At 52.3% G+C, this 21,917-nt stretch overlaps 2 protein-coding genes across 2 annotated transcripts in view; one reads left to right on the plus strand and one right to left on the minus strand.

The window, feature by feature from the left end:
* GLP2R (glucagon like peptide 2 receptor) overlaps window positions 1-11,351 on the plus strand; it is a 52,546-nt gene extending 41,195 nt beyond the window's left edge. The window contains exons 11-13 of the mRNA XM_015539199.2: window positions 1,033-1,171; window positions 9,775-9,816; window positions 10,690-11,351. Of these exons, the coding sequence (XP_015394685.2) occupies window positions 1,033-1,171; window positions 9,775-9,816; window positions 10,690-11,025 (517 nt within the window). The 3' untranslated portion in view covers window positions 11,026-11,351. The remainder of the gene's footprint in view (window positions 1-1,032; window positions 1,172-9,774; window positions 9,817-10,689) is intronic.
* A 3,396-nt stretch (window positions 11,352-14,747) lies between these two features.
* On the minus strand, window positions 14,748-21,853 carry RCVRN (recoverin). Its single transcript, XM_007085958.3, has 3 exons — window positions 21,458-21,853; window positions 17,612-17,723; window positions 14,748-15,078 (listed from the first exon to the last, which is right to left on the minus strand). The coding sequence occupies exons 1-3, from the start codon at window positions 21,836-21,838 to the stop codon at window positions 14,963-14,965; spliced, it is 609 nt and encodes a 202-aa protein (XP_007086020.1). The 5' UTR covers window positions 21,839-21,853; the 3' UTR covers window positions 14,748-14,962.
* Between the last annotated feature and the right edge of the window lie 64 nt (window positions 21,854-21,917).

Here is a 21,917-nt window from a genome sequence, read left to right on the forward strand (position 1 = left end):
TCCATCTATCTATCCATCCATCCATCCATCCATCATCTATCTTCTTATTATCTATCCATTTACCTATCTTCCTATCATCAATGTATCTATTTATCTATCTACCATCTATCTGCCTATCCATCCATCTATCTATCTATCTGTCTATCTATCTATGTATCCATCCATCCATCCATCCATCTATCCATCTATCATCTACCTTTTTAAGTTCCTTAAGGAATTCTAACGGTAAACCATGTTTGGGAACCACCGGTATGTGGTATGGAATGTTTGGACCCCAGCTGTGCACTTTGCACGTGGGTGGTACAAAGGAATGTTTGTCTTTTTTACGTAGAGTATATACAACAGGAGCTTCCACACAGCACTTTTTATGAGGAGGATCAGTCTCTCATTTCCTGCAGCCCTTGCCGTCTTGGGGCTGAGGGGCAGCATGGAGGCTAACGGTCAAGCCCTCCATGGAATGTGAAGGGTGTGAGTGTGAGGTCAGAAATCTTACTTCCAGGCCTGGATTTGTCACTTAGTAGCTATGGGACCCCAGACATGTCAGTTTCTTTCCCTTCTCAGGTTCAGTAAAGCACTGACATTGGAAGTCCTGAATAGAGAAAGGAAGAGAGGCACCTGCTAGCCAGGTAATCAGGTAACAGGAAATCTGTCAAATGTGGTAGTGCTGTAGTGTCCCGAGGTGACAGCCATGCACGTGGAAATCTATCCATCAGGCAAAACATAATCTGATGTTTATAGATGATGATAGACACATCATAATCTATATAGGAGAATTCATCCATCCATTCATCCATTCACTCAATTCATGTTTGTTTTCTGAACGTCTGGCCACGAGTCAGGTGGAGGGGTGCATCAGTAACGAAGACCACACTGGCCCTCAAGACATCCCATGTGTAGCCAATGAGACAAACTGGAAGGTCAACTATTTAGCAGTAGGATAAGAGCTACCATAAAGTCACACACAGAAGAGCGGGAAACGTTGCCTCTTCCCAGTGTGGTCCTCGTGACAGTGTTGTTGGTTTTCATTTGCAGATTGGCAAAGTCAACGCTGGTCCTCATTCCTTTGTTGGGCGTTCACGAGATTCTCTTCTCTTTCATCACTGACGATCAAGTCGAAGGATTTTCAAAACTTATACGACTCTTCATTCAGTTGACTCTGAGCTCCTTCCATGTAAGTAGGCGTCTGAACCAGGATTCCTGTGCTGTGGTGAAAACAAAATGCTCTTGACCCCAGCAGTCTCAGAATTGAGAAAGCCCACGGATGTAAATGAAGCCGTAGTGCCAGTGGGCTCTATGAGAGGGCCTTTGGCACTGGAAGAGTGGGCGGACCAAAAGCATTGCCTTGATCCTGCCAGCGTGACTCAGTGACTAAGAAGCAAAAAGTGCTCTGTTTCCTGGGCGGTAAGAGTTGGTGTCTCTCACAACCATATTAACCGTGAGTATCAACGCGAAGCCTTTCATTAAGTGTCTATTTTTGCTGGATTCTCCGCAGGGCACTGTACGAAACGAACGTTGTTTATGCTTCAGGTGACACACTCAGAATATAACACCACTTGGTAGGAACCAGTGAGTTGAGACCAGGAGGCTCTTGAACCTAGACAGACATGTCAAGATGTGTCAGATGGGGCTGAAACGAGAGCCAAAAGGCCAGCCGTGTTTCCTTCACCTGGATATTTTGGGTATCCATTCCTTAAATGGGCTAATCATTACCCTGTAGCTCACAACAGTGATGATTTTTATTATTTCTCATTATTCTGGGGACCAGGATTCCAGGTGGGGCACAGTTGGGATGGCTCACCTCTGCTCCATACGTGCCTCCCGGGGCTGGAACTTCCAAGATGCTTCGCCACTCATATGTCTGGTGCCTGAACCGGGAAGGCTCACGTGGCTGGAGTGGCTTCATTTGGGTCGAATTTCTGGGGCTTCATTTCTCACTGCCAGCTACATTCCTCAGTTCCGTATCGTCTTAGGGCTTCTCTCTCACTACATGTTCTTTTTCCGTGGTCCTCCTTGCAGGAAAGCTGGAACTTCTTACGTGGCAGTTCAGGGCTCCCAAGGGCACAAAAACAGGGACTTCCAGGCCTTTTATATGCCTAAGCCTGACAATTCCAGTGTGTTTTAACATTTAAAGCAAATCCCAGACCCAGCCTGGACTGAAGGGGAGGAGACCACACAGGGGCACCGATACTGAGAGGCATGGCTCAGTAGCCAAGGCCATGAATGCAAGTGACCACCATAAGTAATGTTGGCAGCAGAGGTCCCATAGAGTGGTCTCAGGACTAATCATTCTAAAATGCTAATATAGGGCAGGACTTCTGGAATGGAGAAGAGAGACTTATGGCACATACCCTCCCCCAAAAGCAACAATAAAATTGGAGCACCGTGGAATCCAGCCAAAGGCATACAAAAGGTTGGGAAGGGTTTACTCAAGAAAAATGACTGAAGCTGAGTGAGAACAGTGGGGTCTGTTGGTTTAGCCTCGAGTGTGTTTGTTCTCCGACCTCATCTCCGTCAGTAAGGAACTTCACTGCAGAGAGGGGCTGACCCAATGTAGATCAATCGGAAAGTGGAAAAAGCCCACACCCCTGGCCATTGTCAGATACAGCAGTGATCTCAGTGGCAAACGATCAAGGAATGACAATATCATAGGCTGACATGGTGTCCTAACTGGGACGAGAAACAGCCTGGTGAGCTAGCCAGAATTCTAACAGGGGGATCTGAGGAATGAGACACCTGTCATGAGCCTTGATCAGCTTCTACATATCTCTCTGGGGGGCTGGAGGCTTGTGTACATGGACAAGGTTGCACACACACTCGGGAGAGACCAGAGAGGATATCGACACGTTGCTGGCTGAGTTCCCACACACACACACACCCAGTAGACACAGGAGGTGGAAAATAAAAGCCACCAAAGACTTATAAACTGTCTAAACTTGGAACTGGCCCCCCAGGCTACACGCAGATCCGTTGTCAAAGGGTGTGTAAGCTTTCTTGGCTTCAGGTGGGTGAGCACAACTTCTGACCAATCAGTGAGTAGTCGGGGCCAGGAGGCCAGGCTTACACACAAAACCAAAAGTTTTTGAAAGGAGCACAGACATCAGTGGCTGTGTGCCCCAGGGGAGAAAGATGTCACAGAACTGGCGGTCCAGGCAAATTACTAAACAAACAAAACACCAGCAACCACCCAGGGAGTGGGGAGTAGGGAACCAGATTCCTGAGCTGCTACAATATATGATCTAAAACTTCCAGTTTTGAACACAAAAAGGAAAGTACGAAAACAGGAAAGTATGACACGTACTCAGGAAAAAGAAAATCAGTCCATAGCAACTCGCTGAGAATTCTCTTAGACAAAGACGAAGCTATTATAAATATGTTCGGGGGTGACTGGCTGGCTCAGTTCGTAGAGCATGCAACTCTCAGTCTCAGGGTTGTGTGTTTGAGCCCCACGTTGGGGCTAGCGATTAATTAAAAATAGAATCTTTAAAAAATATATGTTCAAAGGATTGGAAGAAACCATGTTTAAGGAAGTAAATGTATGTATGATGACAAAGATGTATCGATCAGGAAATCTCAGCACAGAGAGAGAAATGATAAGATAAGAACCAATCTGGGGGTGCCTGGGTGGCGCAGTCGAGGGAGTGTCTGACTCTTGATCTCCGCTCAGGTCATGATCTCACAGTCTGTGGGTTCGAGCCCCGTGTCGGGCTCTGTGCTGACAGCTCGGAGCCTGGAGCCTGCTTTGGATTCTGTGTCTCCCTCTCGCTCTGACCCTCCCCCACTCGCACTCTAACTCTGTCTGTCTCTCAAAAATGAATAAGCGTTAAAAAAAATTTTAATAATAAAAAATTATATATATATATATATATATATATATATTATGTGTATATATATAATATATATATATATTAAAAAAGAACCAATCTGGAAAAATTCCGGAGTTGAAAAGTACAATAATGGAAATTTCACTTGAGAGGCTTGATGTCAGATTCAGACGCCCCCCCAATCCCTGCATCACAGTCTTTTTTTTTTTTTTTAATTTTTTTAAGGTTTATTCATTTTTCAGAGACAGAGACAGAGTGTAAGTGGGCTAGGGGCAGAAAGAGAGGGAGACACAGAACCCGAAGCAGGCTCCAGGCTCCGAGCCGTCAGCACAGAGCCCGACGCGGGGCTCGAACCCACGAACCGCGAGATAGTGACCTGAGCCGAAGTCGGACGCTGAACCAGCTGAACCACTGAGGCACCCCTCTGCATCGCAGTCTTAAAGCCACTGCCACCAGGTGGAGCCAGGTGCTAAGATTCCAGGACGGAGCAGGGAGAATGCGCCAGCCCACTGCAGGCTCACCAAAGGCCAGGGACACAGCCTGGGGCACGCGGTCTGGGCAGCTGGATGATGGCTCCTCTCTCCTGTTAGAGCTGTGGCTCTGAGCTGAGACAGGACCCATTGCTAACCTTTTTTTTTTTTTTTTTTTTTTTTTCATTATGAAACCATGTTTAAGTTATTTCAATCTTTTGGGGGATTTCAATGGCTAAGTTTTAATAATTTGGGGTTTTATGTTGTTCAGTTTAATCTTCTTTAAAAGGTAATCCCAGGGGCGCCTGGGTGGCTCAGTCTGTTAAAGCATCCGACTTCAGCTCAGGGCATGATCTTGCAATTCGTGGGTTCGAGCCCCGCATCGGGCTCCGTGCTGACAGCTCGGAGCCTGGAGCCTGCTTCGGATTCTGTGTCTCCCTCTCTCTCTCTGCCCCTCCCCTGCTTGCACTCGGTCTCTGTCTCTCAAAAATAAATAAAAGAATTTTTTTAAAAAGGTAATCCCAAATTAGAGACATCAACAACAAAGCAAGAAGCGACAGCTGTTCTGTCAGTTAGTATTTGATGGTCTTTCTTCCTCTGAGGGCTCAATTGGTCATATGAACCAGGGATCTCACACACTCAAGGCCGTCTGAAGACCAGACAGCCATGGGGAGCTATGGAAGATTTTGAGGAAGAATCAGCCTATCAGACCCGTCTGGCAAGGGAGCCATCATTTGCTATGTGGCAAACTACCCCAAAACTTCATGGCTTAAAGCAAGGAACCGTGTTACCTTTAATGAATCTATAAGCTGGGCCACCTGGACTCAGCAGGGTGATACTTTGGATACATGCAAGTTTTGAATGGGGCTGAGCATATCTGAAAGCTCGGTTGGGTCAGAACATCCAAAATGACCCATTCACGTGGCTGGACGTTGACACGGTCTGTTGGCTGGGGCTCCGAGGAGGCTCTTAATCACAGAACTTCAGCTCTCCTCCATGTATCTTGGGCATCTCCTAACCGGGCAGCTGGCCTCTCAGAGCATCCCCAAAGCAAATGTTCTAAGAGGGAGAAAGTAGACACTTCCAACCCTCCTAAGGTGTAGGCTTGGAAATCCCAGGATATCTCTTCCACCATGTTGTACTGGCAGAAAGAGTCACAAGGTCATCCCAGATTCGAGGGGAGGGGACAAACCAGGTCTAACACTTCCTGTGAGCGGTAGCATATGCCTACAGGGAGGGGAGAGATCTTTGGGACCATTTCTAGACACTGGCCACCACGCTGGATCCTTTGGTCCTGCAGCTGGAGCTCTGCCCTTCACCCTGCACCTGCTGAGGGACGTGAGGAACCAGGGTGGCCCTGCAGACTGGGGCAGGAAGCACACTGAGAGGGTCTGTGCATGCGCAGAGACTTCCCTCCTTCTGAGCACCGCTGCACGGCTCCCCTCCCTGTGGCCAGGCAGATGTGAGAGTGTGGGTGGGCAGAGGTGTGGGAGCAAATCCGGTGGGTCCCATCTCAGTGCATCGGCAGGAATTGGCATGAACCTGGCAGCTGCTTGGAGGGTCCTTCACTCTTCCGAGTGCTTATTTCTTTTCTTTTTTTAAATTTTTTAATGTTTATCTATTTTTGAGAGACAGAGAGAGTAGGGGGAGAGAGAGAGAGAGAGGGAGTGAGGGAGGGGCGGGAAGAGACAGAGACACAGAATCGGAAGCAGGCTCCAGGCTCTGAGCTGTCAGCACAGAGCCCGACGCGGGGCTTGAACCCACAGACCGTGAGATCATGACCTGAGCCAAAGTCAGAAGCTCAACCGACCGAGCCATCTAGGCGCCCCCAAGCGTCCATCTTTAGGGAGTTTCACCTTCAAGGGATCTTTGGGAAGACTGCCCAGTGGTGGTCACATTGGGAGTGAGCATTGTCTCTTCTGTGGGACCACTCCCTTCTCACTTGCTTTATCTGGAAGGAGAGTTAACTGGATGCCAGGAGGCTCCTAAAATGGTGACCCAAGAACCCGAAGACGTGAAGGACACGTTTGTGATGTGGAATCCTATTTTAGCCAAGTCATTTGTGAGAATTCTAACACCCTTCTGATATCATATGTCCAGAGGCAAGCATGACCAGCCCTGCTAACTGCACCGGGCGGCTGTGAGCCTCCAATGAACTTGTGTGTTTGACAGTGATAAACTGGTCCCACTGTGCCCCTGTTTAGGAGCTATAGCCATGGAATATGGGGTGCATAAGAGAAAGAAAATTCCGCACTGACGGGCAGAGTCCAAAGTGACATCGGGATAGCCAGCATGCTAGACTTTTAGCTTCCATAAGAAAGCATAAAAACTTCCCCTCCCCCCCCAACCAGGGCAACATGTTATAATTCCTTTACAATGTCAGCTCCTTTCCCAGTACCAGACCCTCCTTACCAGCCACTAGGGGTAAGAGAAATGTTCTCAACAGAGATGGGAGAGTCAGCCTGCCCTGTGACCTTCACTCTTCAGTTGGAAATGTGTCCTTTGCTTGTGAGTCCTGGCTTTTTACAAGGTTCCTCCCATAAACACTCAAGTGCTTGGGTCCTGCACACGTATGGAGGTCCAGTATTTCAGACACACGGTCCAGGCCCCCTAGACCCTCATGTCATGGTGGGCGGGAAGCCGTGGCAGGGAGCTCAGCTCAGGTGGTTATCACATGAGGAAGCATAGGAGTCAGAAAATGCTGGAAGACCAACATGAGCTCGAGTAGCCTTGATTCCAGACCTCTGGCAGTTGAGCAGTGAATCCAGAAAAATTTTCCAACATCAAGTCAGTATCCCTGTACTGAGACTTCCCCAACAGAGATGTTCTGGAAAGGGAAGTGCTGTGTGAAGGTGGCCTATTGTTTTTACTGGGACCCTTGTGTCCGCCATTCTTTTTTTCCTTTAATGTTTACTTATTTATTTTGAGAGGGGGAGGAACAGAGAGATAGGGAGAGAGAGAGAATCCCAAGCAGGCTCTGCACTGTCAGCACAGAGCCTGATGCAGGGCTCGAACCCATGAACCATGAGATCATGACCTAAGCCGAAGTCAAGACTCAGATGCTTAACCAACAGAGCCACCCAGGGGCCCCCACAATTCTTTACAAATGACTAGGGAGACAACAGAAAGGAAACTGTCCTGTCCTATTTTAGAAATCGTCTGACATTGTACAAGGCAAGACTCCTGTAGGAGTAAGTTACAGAAATCTAACTCATTCATTCATTCACTCACTCACTCATTCACATATTCCTTTTATGGATATGATTGAGCTCCTCTCATGTGCCAGACATTTGTTTCCAGTGCTGGGGATCTGGCCGTGAAAAGATTCCAGCCTTGCTGGGGCAGGGGCAGGGAAGGACAGATAATAGCCAAGTTGACTGGCAAGTAACAATATAATTCTCGGGCCACAAAGAATATAAACTAGAGAGCCCACAGCTCTGGTGATATTTGAGCTAACACCTGGATTTTGAGAAGCCAGTTAGGCAGAGAGTTGAGAGAAGAAGGGTCCAGAAGACAGAAGGTGTGAAAGGACCTCAGTAGGGAATGAGTCATGCTAGTCAGTCTCCAATATGGCCCCCAAGGATCGTCTCCTCCTGGTGCTCACGGCCCCGCAGAGTCCCCGTTCGTATGGAATAGGGTTGACCTGTGTGACCGTATTGTGGACATGAAGTTGTGTGTGGCTTTGGAGGCCACGTCATCAAGGGGTTGTAGTTTCCATTTTGCTCCCTTGGATCAACCCCCACTCTGGGGGAAGCCAGCCCCTGTGTCATGAGGACATTCAAGCAGCTCTGTGGGGGAGACTGAGGCCTCCTACCACCCACCGGCACCAACGTGCCAGGCGTGTGAGCCATCTTGGAAGCAAGTCAAGCCTTCAGAAGACTAAGGCTCCATCCAACATCTTGACCGTAACTTGAACGGTGACCCTGAGCCAAAATACCCAGCTTAGCCACTGTCAGATTCTTGGCCCATAGTAAGTATGTGAGGTGATAAATCTTTACTGTTTTGATCCACCAAGTTATATGGCAACAGGTAACTAATACATTAGCTTGAGATGCTGGAGGGAACCAGAAGGCCGGTGTGGCTGGAAAACAGTGGTTAAGGGTAAACAGGGCACAAGATCAAGTCAGCGACACAGACACAGAGCCCAGGTCGCCTTTAGTCCCTTCTGTGGTGAGGAGCTATTATTTTATCTAAGCGTGATGAGAAACCACTGGCATGAAATGATCTATCTTTTCTTTATTTTTTAATTTTTTTTTACATTTATTATTTTTGAGAGACAGAGCACTAGTCAGGGAGGGATAGAGAGAGAGGGAGACACAGAATCCGAAGCAGGCTCCAGGCTCCGAGCTGTCAACACAGAACCCGACGTGGGGCTCGAACCCACGGACCATGAGATCATGAGCTGAGCTGAAGTCAGACGCCCAACTGACTGAGCCACCCAAGCACCCCTATCTTTTCTTTTTTTTTTAAAAAAATTTTTAATGTTTATTTAGTTTTGAGTGAGAGAAGAGTGTGAGTGGGGGAGGGGCAGAGAGAGAGAGAGAGAGAGAGAGAGAGAGAGAATCTGAAGAAGGCTCCAGGCTCTGAACTGTCAGCCCAGAGCCCGACATGGGGCTCAAACTCACAAACGTTGAGATCATGACCTGAGCTGAAGTTGGATGCCCAACCCACTGAGCCACCCAGGCGCCCCAATCTACCTTCCGAAAACAAATGTTCTGACAAGAGAAGGGGATATTTCTTATCTCACATAAGTGAAAGTTTCAGCATCAGGCATAGCTGGAGCCAGGTACGCCAACAAAAATTGTAAATCTTACCATCTCCAGCCTCTGCTTTTCTCTCTGTTGGCATCATCCTTGGACAGGCCCCCTCCATGCAGCTGGGTAGATACTCATGAGCATCTCCAGGCTTCCTTGGACAGGATACAGTTGGCAAACACAGGGAAGAGAGTTGAACCCTTTTTTCCGTTCCCAGTGAAAAGAACTCAGTTGGCCCTGTTTGGGCCCTATGCCCATTTGGGCTGGTTTATTGTGGTGATGACCATCCTGGAACGTGGGGACCGTGACTGGCAGCCTTCCCAGAAGCCCGGGGAATAGGGGAGGGTGAGCTCCCAAAAGGAAAGAATGAAATTCAGGCCCAAAACAGCCAAGGCTCACTATGAGCAAGTAGACGTGGGACGGCGGTCTTGTACAATATTTGTACAACTGGATGAAGAATATAGGGTCTTTGGGATTCCATCGTCATTCACCTGTAAGCATCTAAGCGAACATCTGGGCTGATGTGAGGGGTGGGGGTCAAAGTGAGAAGAGACCCCCACGAAATCCAGGTTAACATAACCCGGATGACGACCTCTGGTTAGTGCTAGCATTGTGATCGTCTGCCTCTTCTGGAAGCTACCAGGACTGGCGGGCCCTTGGGCTTTCCAGGGGACTCTCAGACACCTTTGACTGAGTCAAACCTCTCACCGCCTCCTCCTTTTGTTACAGGGATTGCTCGTGGCTTTGCAGTACTGCTTTGCCAATGGAGAGGTACGTCTCCGGAGCGGCCAGCCAGGTTCCGGAGAGGCCAGGGTTGGCCTCCTGCTGTCCCCCCTGGAGGTGGCGGGTCGTGTGATGGTGCCGTGGGGCGGGGTGGGTGCAGTGCCGGGCACGTATTGGGACAAATTTGTACTCTGAGCACCCAGCAGGGGGAGCAGGAGGCAGTTGAGACCAGTGGGAAAAGGTGTTGGGATGAGTGAAAAGCTCAGAACCCAACCCTGAGTCAATCAGGGCACCGTAGCTATTTGAGACTCAGTTTTCTCATCTGTACATTGGGAATAATATCTGTCCCTGCCCTATAGTATTGCCCTGGGCTTGCTGAGCTCCTGGGAAAAGCCCCACACCTGGTAACTATGATGGCTTTTCTTATTAATATTATTGCAAGCCTTGGAAAGGGGCTCGAAAGGAGGAGGGCAGGGGCCAGACGGTTCTCTCTCGGCTTTAGGAGTTGGTGGAATTTCCAGGCCCCCTTTCACCCACTAGAATGGGAGCTTCTCGACAGCAAAACCCTTTTCCCCCTCCCTGTTCATTGCTGCTGCCTCTGTCTTCGCGAGGGGGCACCTTGCCCGCCAGGCACGTGTCCTGTGGTGCCTTGACACAGTCCTTTCCAGAACACCGTATCTCAAAGCTCTGCCCCCTCGCCCCACTGTCCTGCTCAGCGTCCTGTGCTTCTCAGTTTCTTCTGTCTGCTCATCATCCCCAGTTAGGAGGTAAGTGTCCCAGCGGCGACACGTAGGAGCCATGCAGTAAATAATCACCGAGAGGACACACACACACACACACACACATACACACACACACACACGGCAGAGTGACTCCAGGGCAGTGACCCGCCCTCTCTCCCCTCCACCCCCACCCCGGCAGGTGAAGGCTGAGCTGCGCAAGCACTGGGTCCGCTTCCTGCTCGCCCGCCACTCCGGCTGCAGGGCCTGGGCCCTGGAGAAGAACTTCCGATTCCTGGGGAAATGTCCCAAGAAGCTGTCCCAGGCAGACGGCAAGGGGACGCTCCAGAAGCCGCAGCCCTCGCCGGGCGGTGGGCAGCTCCTGCACCTGGCCATGCAGGGCCTGGGGGGGCTGGGCGCTCGGCCGCCTCGGGGACACGGGGCCTGGCCCCGGGGCAGCAGCCTGTCCGAGAGCAGCGAGGGAGACTTCACCCTGACCCACACCATGGAGGAGATTCTGGAAGAGAGCGAGATCTAGGCTGGAGGCCCACCGCCCTGGCTCTGCTCCCCGAGAGCACGGTTCAGAGTCACCGGTCTTCCCCACGCACCCCGGCCACTTTGGCATCAAGTTCACGTCCCAGTCTTGCATGCTGGAGACCTTGAGGGGAGCGTGATCCGGAGGCTGAGCGGGGTCCAGGCCATTAGAGTCAGGCTCAGCGACTGAATGCATAAGTCAAGGGGCTGAAGGAAAACCACAGGAGGAACGGCCTAGAGAAACGCGTGTTCATTCCCTGGAGTGTCGCTTTTAGAGAGTGCAAAATGCATGTGTACGTGGGCGGGTACGTTGCCAGGGGACCAGATACAGCCACGCAACAGGGGGAGGGACGGTATGGTATTTATCAAGGCGGGTTGCCAGACTTAGGAGTTCAAATACATAACAGTCAGTTACATTTGCATTTCAGATACATGAATAATCATATTGTAGCAGTATTCCCCTTTATCTGCAACTCAGATGAAGTCCTGCATCCTGTATTTTATTTGGCAACTGCATTGTCAAGGATGCTTTGCAACACGGGTGGGGACAAGGGTGAGGCAGGTGAAGAACGCAGTTTGGGTACAAGATTTCGGACAGTCCTGGGAAAAACACCTCGATTGTCACAATAAGTGATATTTTAACACGACATTAAAAAAATAAACTATAATCCGCAAGCTACAGTGGATGGGCCCTTTATAAACATAACTTTTTATCAGAACCAGGGCCAGGCTGAGAGTGAGGTCAGTTCCTACAAAGGCGGGGTCTGATCCTGACTTTATTGACTATTCTGCTCGTCATGGACTTTTTAATATTCGTTTCTATTTTTAAACGATTGCCCCAAAATATTATTTATCTTGGTGATTGAGGTTTTCTTGGCACTTTCCCCAGGACAGACGAGGGCATAACAAAGCAAAGGGGTATTCGTGGGGGGGCGGGGTCCAGATTTTCCAGAGTTCAGTCATTAAAATACACATCCTCCTAATATCTCCTTGCTCTCAATGTCTCTGACTTTCCTCGTCCTAAAAAGCTGGGGTCCCAGCACAGCTGGACCAGAGTAGGCACTCAGCACACGTTCATCGGTGACACAGGACAGAAATGTCCTGGGATCATCAGATGCGGGTGAGTCACCCGGGATCCGGCCTCGAATAGAGGGAACTTTTCTTTCCCCAAAGCATCTGTAAATATGTCCTGCCCTGTCTTCACTCCGCAAATGGCGTGCATGTGGGCGCGTGCACGCACACTCACACACACACACACACACACGCACACACACACACACACACACAGCTTGCTCTTGTCTTGCTAAACATTAAAATAACAAGTTTATTTAATTTGGTTTGTATGTGGTCGATTCTTTGACATGTGTTTCTTACTGGTGCCTTGAAGGACCCAGTGAGCTGTTCTTGGGTAGAAGTGGAAGAAACAGGGGGCACCCGGGTGGCTCAGTCGGTTAGGCAGCCGGCTTCGGCTCAGGTCATGATCTCATGGTTCATGAGTTCAAGCCCCGCGTCGGGCTCTGTGCTGACAGCTCAGAGCCTGGAGCCTGTTTCAGATTCTGTGTCTCCCTCTCCCTCTCTCTCTGCCCCTCCCCTGCTTGCATTCTGTCTCTCAAAAATGAAGAAACGTTAAAAAAAATTAAAAAAAAAAAGAAGTAGAAGAAAGAGCTGTGGCATTAAGCCTCCTCGGGGACCAAGAGGAGTGGGCAGAAGGGTAGGGGACAGAGGTCAGAGGTCAGCGGTCAAGAGGGCGGGCAGCAAGTGTCTTCCCTCACCTAGACCACCCCGTAGGTCATTCACTTTGCTTGTTGCTTTGAAGGTCTGGCCTAGTGGGTCTCAATCCTGGCATGACAATTACCTGAGGAAATTTCTAGAAACACTGATGGCCGGGGCCTGAGCCAGAGATTCTGACGAAATTGGTCTGAATGAGCCTGGACACAGGTATTTTTTAGAAGTTCTTGAGTGATTCTGTTTTTTACTGTGGGTAAATATATATAACACCGAATTTGCCACTCGAACCACTTTTAAGTCTATAGTTCAGTGACATTAAGTGCATTCACACTGTTGTCCAGCCATCCCTGCCGTCCGTCTCCAGAACTTTCTCACCTTCCCAAACGGAAACTCTGCGCCCATTAAACAATAACCCCCCATCTTCCCACCCCAGCCCCTGGCACAACCATTCTACCTCCTGTCTCTGAACGTGACGACTCTAGGTACATTAATTATATCAGCGGAATCACGGTATTTGTCTTTTGGTGACTGGCTTACCTCGCTCAGCACAATGTCCTCAAGGCTCATCCATGTTGCAGCATGTACTAGAATTTCATTCATTCTTTTTTGTTTATTTTTGAGAGAGAGAGCGTGCGCGAGAGAGCAGGGGAGGAACAGAGAGATAGGGAGACACAGGATCCAAAGCAGGCTCCAGGCTCTGAGCCCTCAGCACAGAGCCCGATGTGGGGCTCGAACTCACGGACCGTGAGATCATGACCTGAGCCGAAGTTGGACGCTGAACCGACTGAGCCACCCGGGCACCCCAAATTTCATTCTTTCTTATGACAGAATAATATTCCATTGTACGGCTATTTTTTCGATCCATTCATCGGTTGATGGACGCCTGGGTTGCTTCCCCATTTTAGCCACTGTCGAATCATGCTGTGTCAGCATGGCGGTGAGAAGGGGTCTGCTTGGGTCTCTGTTTTCAATTCTTTGGATAGATGCTTAGGAGAACGGCTGGATCACATGATCATTCTGTTTAACCAAGCTGAGGAATGGCCAAGCTGTTCTCCGAAACTGCACCATTTTATAGTTCCACCAACCAAGCACAAGGGTTCCAATTTATCCACATCCTTGCCAACACCTACTTTCTATTTTTTTGATAATCGCCATCCTAACAGGTATGGGGTGGTAGCTGGAGTGGTTTTAATTTGCATTTTTGTTTTGTTTTGTTTTTATTTTTGAGAGAGAGAGAGTGTGCGAGCACCTGTGAGTGGGGGGAAGGGGCAAAGAGAGAATCTCATTGTAGGCTCTACACTCAACACAGAGCCCCACCCGGGGCTTGATCTCACAACCATGAGATCATGACCTGAGCCGAAATCGATGTCCTGGGTGGACGCTTAACCAGAGGAGCCACCCAGGTGCCCTATCTCCTTTTCAGTTCAAGTGACATGGGTGCCCTGACTTCAGAGAGAAGTGAAAAGCCCCCAACCTGACTCCCCAACAAATCAGATTCACTCGTGGAGGGCTGGGGGCGGGGTGGGGGTTGGCGAAGGAACCCTGAAGCCCTTTGGCTGTACCCTTGGGCTACCCTGAGCTGGGCCCAAGGTCCTTCTTCTCCCCCTGAGCTGGCTCCTACTTGTCTCATACTGGAGGGGTGTCTTAGGCAGGTGATTCTAACAATAACCCCTTCCCTGACCCTCTGGAGCAGCCGGCCCCTCCTGCCCCTGCTGTGCGGGTCTCCACGGTAACCTCACCACCCGGAACAGCTTGTTGGAGGCCCACAGGGCACCCCCTGCAGCCCTCCATCTGCCAGAGAGCAGGGCAATGCTTGCTCCCTTCCCCTCACCCCTCCCCACCCTGGCGGGTGTCTGCAACGGCCATACATCCTGGTCTGGGAGGCTGAGACGACAGAAATCATTCCTTCTCCCAGTTCAAGAACGACCAGTCAGCTGTGTGCCCAGCTCCTCTCGCATTTATTGGAACCTGCTTACCCAGCAAACCGCAAAGGAGCTTACACAGTGGTGGGGGGGAGTGGGGGAGGGTTGGTAGGACTCCAGCGACCCAATCCTGGGATTATCACGGAGGCCCCAAGGGGCGGGCAAGGGAGAGGAGGTGGCTGGGAGGAACGGGAGGGACGCTAAGGCCTGGGAAACCCCCTTGGCCCCTGGGGAGGTGTGCGCATGCCCGGGTTTCTGTGCGCGGCGGGGGGAAGGGCTGCGCAGTTGGCATCAGGGTTTCTTCTCCTTTAACTTTTCCTTCACTTTTTGAGGCTCAAATTGGATCAGTCGCAGGATTTCCTTATTGGCCAGGGTCCCCTCGATGAACTCTTCCTCCGTGAGTTTGTCTGTGGGCGAAGGGGGGAAAAAGAGCGCCGTCAGGCTCGGCTGTTTCAAGCTGCGGCCGAGCTGACGCCGGCCAGCGCGCCCCGTGCGGACGTTATCCAATATGAAAACACGGAGTATCTGCGCCCCCCGAGGGTGCCGCCCCCCAGAGACCCAGCTCCTCCCCGGGGCGCCCTGGGCCTCTCGGTGATCCTCCAGGGTGCATTCCGGTGCCTCGACTCTTCTGGCGGGTTATTAAATATTTAGAATATTGCCCAAGCCCCCAAGCTTCAAGCCCTGGGGGGGACTTCTGGGAGACTGAGCAAAGCAAACAGTATCCCTGTCAGAAGGAGGAAACAGCATCCACCCAGGGAGTGAGGAGTGACAAGTGAGGGGTCCAAACGTGGTTCCCTGGGAGAGCCTGGCTCGCGGAGAGGTCTCTCTGTCCCCCTCCCAGTGCTCGGGCTGTGGCAGTGCCACTGTGCTTGGGGCTGAGGTCGCTGCAGCTCCTGGTCTGATGGGGAAGGCAGTCCCATGTTGAAAAACCTCTGGAAGGAGGAGCTTCTTTCTGCTTACGGTTCTGTGCACAGCACCTGCTACATGCAAAGCTCGGCTGAACTGAACTGGGTTTCCATTGGCCTATGTTCCGCGCCTTCTGGAAATCCTTAGTGCCTTCCCGGGTTAGGATTCAGGGTGATTCTCTGCACAGGTCTGGGTCGTGAAATTTGGGTTTTAAAGGCTCAGCTGCCCCATCAGCCTCACACAGAGCTTGAAACTTCCACAGAGCCCAACTGTGGAGTGAGGCATTCATTGTCTCCAGTGGGGCCATCCGGAAACAGCCCCCGAACACCACCGCCTCCTGTGACCGTGATGTTCACCTGGGTCAGTTTTCAGGTAGAACAGGGGACCCCACACAAGGCAGACCTGAGCGATGTGCCAGACGGGGTTAAAAAGCCAGTGGGGGTGGGGGTGGGGTGCCTGGACGGCCCAGTCGGTTGAACCTCGACTTTGGCTCAGGTTGTGATCTCATGGATTGTGGGTTCGAGCCCCGCGTCAGGCTGACAGCTTGGAGCCTGGAGCCTGCTTTGGATTCTGTGTCTCCCTCTCTCTCTCTCTGCCTCTCCCCCACTTGTGCTCTCTCTCAAAAATAAGTAAACAAAAAATTTACCAAAAAAGAAAGAAAATCAGGTGATGAGGTCCCAGCGGGCCCCAGTGGGCCTGCAGCAATCAGCAGGAAGCCATCAGACCACTATTTGCCAGTCCCTGTCACGTAGTAGGCCTACTGTCCTCTTCTGTCCCTTCACCATCCGGGCCCCTGTGGCCACGTGACTTTGCAGCCCCCGCCTGAAGCCACTCTCTGCCGTACGTCCCTCTGCCGGTGCCACCTTCTCTGCAGTCTGGTGGCATTCCCGGCCTCCTCTGCGTCCCTCCTCCCCGAGCCCGGCCTCCCTGGGCCCTTCCTCAGTAAATCCCTTGCAATCTACTCTAAATCGAATTCCATCTTCTCCGGGACCCAGACTGACTCCCTAGAGTAAAACCAGGTAAGGCGAGATCCCACTTACCGGGGACTCGATGCTAATACGGCCGGAGACTGAGCCGAAGTCGGCCGGCCCTGTCGTCTCTGGCCCTGTCCTAACCTTGCAGAGAGCATCCTTAAAACCGAGTAAAGCACGCCCAAGCGTCTAAGGCGGATAAGCAGCCGTTTAAACAGAAAGCTGCTTTGTAGTTCCTCTAAACCAGCTGCTGCGTCTGCTTGGCTTAGGAGCTGCTGGCCTTTCCACCACTCCGAGGGTGGCTGAGGCTGGCGACAGAAGATGTCCTTCACAGGCGCCCCACCATCCAGAGCCTTCCCTCGGCCCCAGAGAGCTCAGGCAGCCATGGAGCTGGGCGAGCCAGGGGCGTGTGGTGGCATTCCCCATCAGCAGCTTCTGTTCCAGGGCGGGAGCAGAGCTGGGCCCTGCTGACTGCTCTGCTGACCCCCCTCCAGGGCCCCCCCCCAGGCCCCCAGACGGCCCTGCAGTGCATGCTGGGATGGGGTGTCCCCTGCCCCCGACCCCAGGCCCCCAGACTGCCATGCAATGTGTACTGGGATGAGATGTCCCCTGCCCCTGTCCCCAAGCCCTCAGACAACCCTGCAGTGCGTGCTGGGATGAGTGTCTCCCGGCCCCGACCCCAGGCCCCCAGACTGCCCTGCAGTGCATGCTGGGATGGGGTGTCCCCTGCCCCCGACCCCAGGCCCCCAGACTGCCCTGCAGTGCATGCTGGGATGGGGTGTCCCCTGCCCCCGACCCCAGGCCCCCAGACTGCCCTGCAGTGCATGCCGGGATGAGTGTCCCCCGGCCCCGACCCCAGGCCCTCAGTCAGCCCTGCAGTGCATGCTGGGATGGGGTGTCCCCTGCCTGTAACTCCAAGCCCCCAGACAGCCCTGCCGTGCATGCTGGGATGAGGTGTCCCTGGTCCTATCTGGGCACTGGCCCCCGGAAGGATCACTCTCGGGGTCTCCAGGAAACAACTCGTGACTGTAAAACCACAGGCTATGAAGGGGAGGGAATTCACCATCATCTTTCTTTCCAAAGAACCCCCAGATCTTCTCGGTTCGCTTCTCTGGGGTGTTTTCATCCTCTGGAAGGTTCTTCGCGTCCTCGGGACTGATCATTTTGAAAATAGCCTGCACCAAATAAAGACGAAGGTCTCAGAAGGAGAAGCAGAAGCCTGTGTGCCCCCCCCCCCCCACCCCGGGGCCAAGCATCCTCTATGGCAGAGACTGAAAGGCAGATGTCCAGGCCCCGGGCTGCCCTGCTGAACCAGAATTCATGGGAGTGGGGTCGGGGCGTCTCCACCTCCGAGATCCTCAGAAGGGACAGGGAACATGGTGGAGAAGTGAAGAGGTTGTCGGTTATTTTCTCCCTCCTGTGCCTTTTGCATTTCCCGACCATGTAGGCACATTACTTTCATTTTATAAAAGGAAGAACTTAAAAGCGTTGTGATGATAAGCCCACAGCAGCCCCCAGGTTGCAGTCTGGGATCCGCTACCTTGAGCCTTATGCCCGGAAGTTTTAGGATATCAAACAGCTTCTTCCGGGTCCATGTGGTACCTTGGTTGCCCAGCCGGGCTGGCCGCATGGTAAGAATTGGTGAGAAGTGTTGAACACTTCCCGTGCCACATTTCCAAACACCTTCATATGTTACCTTCATGACAACCTCACGAGGTGGGTGTCACTGGCCCCATTTTATGGGTGAAAAAACTGAGATAAACTAGTGTGCTAAAAGTCTCCCGGCCAGAAGCAGAGGAGCAGACATTCCAACCCAGCAGTTTGGTTCTAGAATCTCCACTTGGAGGGCATCCCAGAGGCTGGGGAAGAGAGAGGGGAATGTGAACGAGAACATTCCAAAGCCCCCACCTCCACCCCCACCCCCACCCCCACCCCACCCAGGACACAGGAAGCCTCTCATTTATGCTTCCGCTCAGGGGGCGATCCAGAGAAAGATTTAGATTTAGGCTCCAGGATCCTTCTCGCCTCCCTCTACTCGCGCTAGTAAAGGAGCTCGATGTGTGACGTAGGACAAAGCAGGGCCTGTGACAGGGAGGGGAGACCTGGGCAGGTCTCCCTGGGCTCTGCCAGCTCCGGGTTACTAGGATTCCACCAGCTCAGTAAGTCCAGGCCTGGAGGGCAGGCAGGCGTGTTGGGTGGGAGTGGGGGGCACCTTGGAGACACCGAGGCAGGGGCAGTAAGCCTGGGAAACTGGCCTGGAGGGAAGGTCAAAAGCTTTGGGAAGTCTCCTCCCAAGTCCCCCCTCTCCCCCGTCCCTCCCCCCACAAGCTGTAGCAAGAGAAGCAAAAATCCACTCCAGGCAGGAGCCTGGCTGGCAGCACTCAGGGCCTAGGGGGGCCCAGCAAGTGTGGGTGGGGGGCTCCCTGAACGCCTCTCTCTGTCCTGAGCTGGGGCGACCATGTGCAGGCCCAACTGCTAAACACCGGCCACGATGCCCGTCTGCCCCACCTTGCTTCTAACTCCGAGGACAGACCGCCAGGGGCTCAGTGAAGGAACAGGCCTTACCCCGGGCCCCAGAGATTTTTTCCAAGGCCACGAGAGCTGGGATTAGAACCCATAACTTGGGCCTCCCAGGGCAGCGGCCGCGCGATCGAGTGAATTGCAGAACCCGGGCACCACCTTGCACGGCCTCAGCGGCTGGCTGCTACCCCTCCCCCTCTCCCTCTTTCCCTCCCTTCTTTCTTCCCCTCCCCCCCTCCCTCCCCTTCCTCCTCCTCTTCCTCAAGGAGCAACCAACTTTCAGGCCACGGCTGGGCCTGACCCCCTTTAGGTGGTTCTGAGGACGCGGTCCCTGTCCCAGGCCACCTGCCAATCCAGGGGAGCTGTCTGTGGGTGGTGCCCGGGTGCCAGTGAGGTTCCCGCCCTGACCGGGAGGCCCAAGCAGAGTCTGCTGCCCGCGGCCCGCCCTCTTGGCTACTTGGTTTATGGTCTCTCCCTAATCAGGGGATGGGCCGTGCAAACGAAAACAAGATTACAAATGCACCAAAAAAATGAAATAAAAGCCGGAGACATTCTCCCCTCTCGCCAGGCACGGAATTAGGGAAATAAAGCAAGGATGTGGGGTAAGTGAGGGGGGACTAAAAAGATTTAGGGAAAAGATACCAAGTGAAGAGCACCTCAAATGACATCATACGGAAAAAATAGAAGCATCCGAATTGCCCAAAAATATAGGGCTACTTATATATTTTTTATGGCACTTCCATTAAGATGGAATTTTAAGCAACTATTAAAAATGGTTTTGAAGAGGATCCATGGAGAGAGAAAACATAACAAAATCGTAACTGAAGAAAGTTCTGATAGAAATCATACATGGCGATGCCATAGTTCCTAAAATTATTTTTAAATATATAGAGATGAAGGGCTGGGAAGGCATATACCGATATGCTGACGGTCTCTCCCTCTGGATGATGACATTAAAGGCAATTGCAATTGCTTTTAAGTTTCACCTATTAAATAGGACTATTCTCGAGACACCTAAATTCTTTACAGCAAATGATGTGATGCTGGGCCAGTGCGGGCAGGAAGGAGAGTGTGTTTTCAGAAGCGCTGGCCAGCAAGGAGCCTGAAGACCCCTCGCTCAGTCCAGAGCACACGGTTGGGGAGGGGGGCGGTGGGTGTGAAAGCAGAGCCCCCCCACCCAACAGCCTGGGGTGAAGTGGCCTGTCCCAGGCTACGAAAGACCATGAGGACTGGAACCCAGACTTCACGTCCCTCAAAGCTGGCCTCCTTCTGCTGTGTATTGGAAACATGTTACAGACTTAAAACTAATTCCGGAAGAAGCTGAATATGTACTGTGGAAGGTTTGGAAACACATTTTAATGGAGGTTGGAAGGATGAATGAAAGGACACGTGGACAGAAGGGCAGATGGAAGGAAGGACAGAAGGAGGGAAGGAAGGAAGGAAAGAAAGAAGAAGGGAAGGAAGGAGGGAAGGAAAGAAAGAAAGAAGGAGGGAAGGAAGGAGGGAAGGAAGAAAGGAGGGAGGGAGGGAAGGAAGGAAAGGAAGAAGGAGGGAAAGAAGGAAGGAGGGAGGGAAGGAAGGAAAGAAAGAAGGAGGGAAGGAAGGAAGGGAGGAAGGAAGGAGGGAGGGAAGGAAGGAAAGAAGGAAGGAAGAAGGAGGAAAGGAAGGAGGGAAGGAAGGAAGAAAGACGGAGGGAAGGAAGGAAAGAAGAAAGGAAGAAGGAGGAGGGAAGGAAGGAAGGAAAGAAAGAAGGAGGGAAGGAAGGGAGGAAGGAAAGAAAGAAGGAGGGAGGGAAGGAAGGAAAGAAGAAAGGAAAGAAGGAGGGAGGGAAGGAAGGAAAGAAGAAAGGAAGAAGGAGGGAGGGAAGGAAGGAAGGAAGGAAGGAAGAAGGAGAAAAGGAAGGAGGGAAGGAAGGAAGAAGGAGGGAGGGAAGGAGGGAAGGAAGGAAGGAAAGAAAGAAGGAGGGAAGGAAGGAAGGAAGGAAGAAGGAGGGAAGGAAAGAGGGAAGGAAGGAAGGAGGGAGGGAAGGAAAGAAGGAAAGAAAGAAGGAGGGAGGGAAGGAAGGAAAGAAGGAAGAAGGAGGGAGGGAAGGAAGGAAAGAAGGAGGGAAGGAAGGAAGGAAAGAAGAAAAGAAGAAGGAGGGAGGGAAGGAGGGAGGGAAGGAAGGAAGGAAGGAAGGAAGGAAGGAAGGGAGAGAAGAAACCCTGGAGACCCCTCCTCCCGTGCACTCAGCACCCCTGAGCCCCAGAGCTGGGATCCCCGCTCCACCTGCCGGCCCGGCCCCCGTCGGGGCACCCCCACACCCCGGGGGCGGCAGCGGCGGCCGGGGCCCGGACCCCGCCCCCCAAGCCCGTGACCCCGGTCCCACCACGGGGCGCTGGAGACCGACCATGACGATCTCCAGCACTTCGTTCTTGCTGATGGCTCCGTTGCCGTCCACGTCGTAGAGGGAGAAGGCCCACTCCAGCTTCTGGTTGGTCTTGCCCGCGGAGGTCATGTGCAGGGCGATGACATACTCCTTGAAGTCCAGGGTGCCGTCGCTGTTGGCGTCGAAGCTTCGGAACACATGCTGGGCGTAGGCCTTGGGGTCGGCTTCGGGGAAGAACTTGGCGTAGATGCTCTGGAACTCCTGTCGCGTGATGCGGCCGCTGGGACAGTCCTTCAGGAAGGACTGGTACCAGGCACACAGCTCCTCCTCTGTGAACTTGGTGTTCAGCTGCAGCTCCTCCAGGATCTCCTTGGACAGGGCCCCGCTTTTGCTGTTCCCCATGGGTGAGGCCGGGCGGCTGGGTGGGAGCGACGCGGTCTCCTGGCTGCAGAGGCGGGTGCTGCTGGAGGCAGAGGAGAAG

The sequence above is a fragment of the Panthera tigris genome, chromosome E1 (assembly GCF_018350195.1).
Source record: "Panthera tigris isolate Pti1 chromosome E1, P.tigris_Pti1_mat1.1, whole genome shotgun sequence".
Lineage (NCBI taxonomy): Eukaryota > Metazoa > Chordata > Mammalia > Carnivora > Felidae > Panthera > Panthera tigris.

Bases quoted from the DNA above. Each gene is read 5' to 3' on its own strand.
- RCVRN (XM_007085958.3), bottom strand. From the start codon at position 21,838: ATGGGGAACAGCAAAAGCGGGGCCCTGTCCAAGGAGATCCTGGAGGAG. The intron at 17,724-21,457 runs GTCGGTCTCCAG...TATTTGGTGCAG, and splicing joins AAGTGCTGGAGATCGTCATG to GCTATTTTCAAAATGATCAG. The intron at 15,079-17,611 runs GTGAATTCCCTC...CTTCGCCCACAG, and splicing joins CTTTGGAAAGAAAGATGATG to ACAAACTCACGGAGGAAGAG.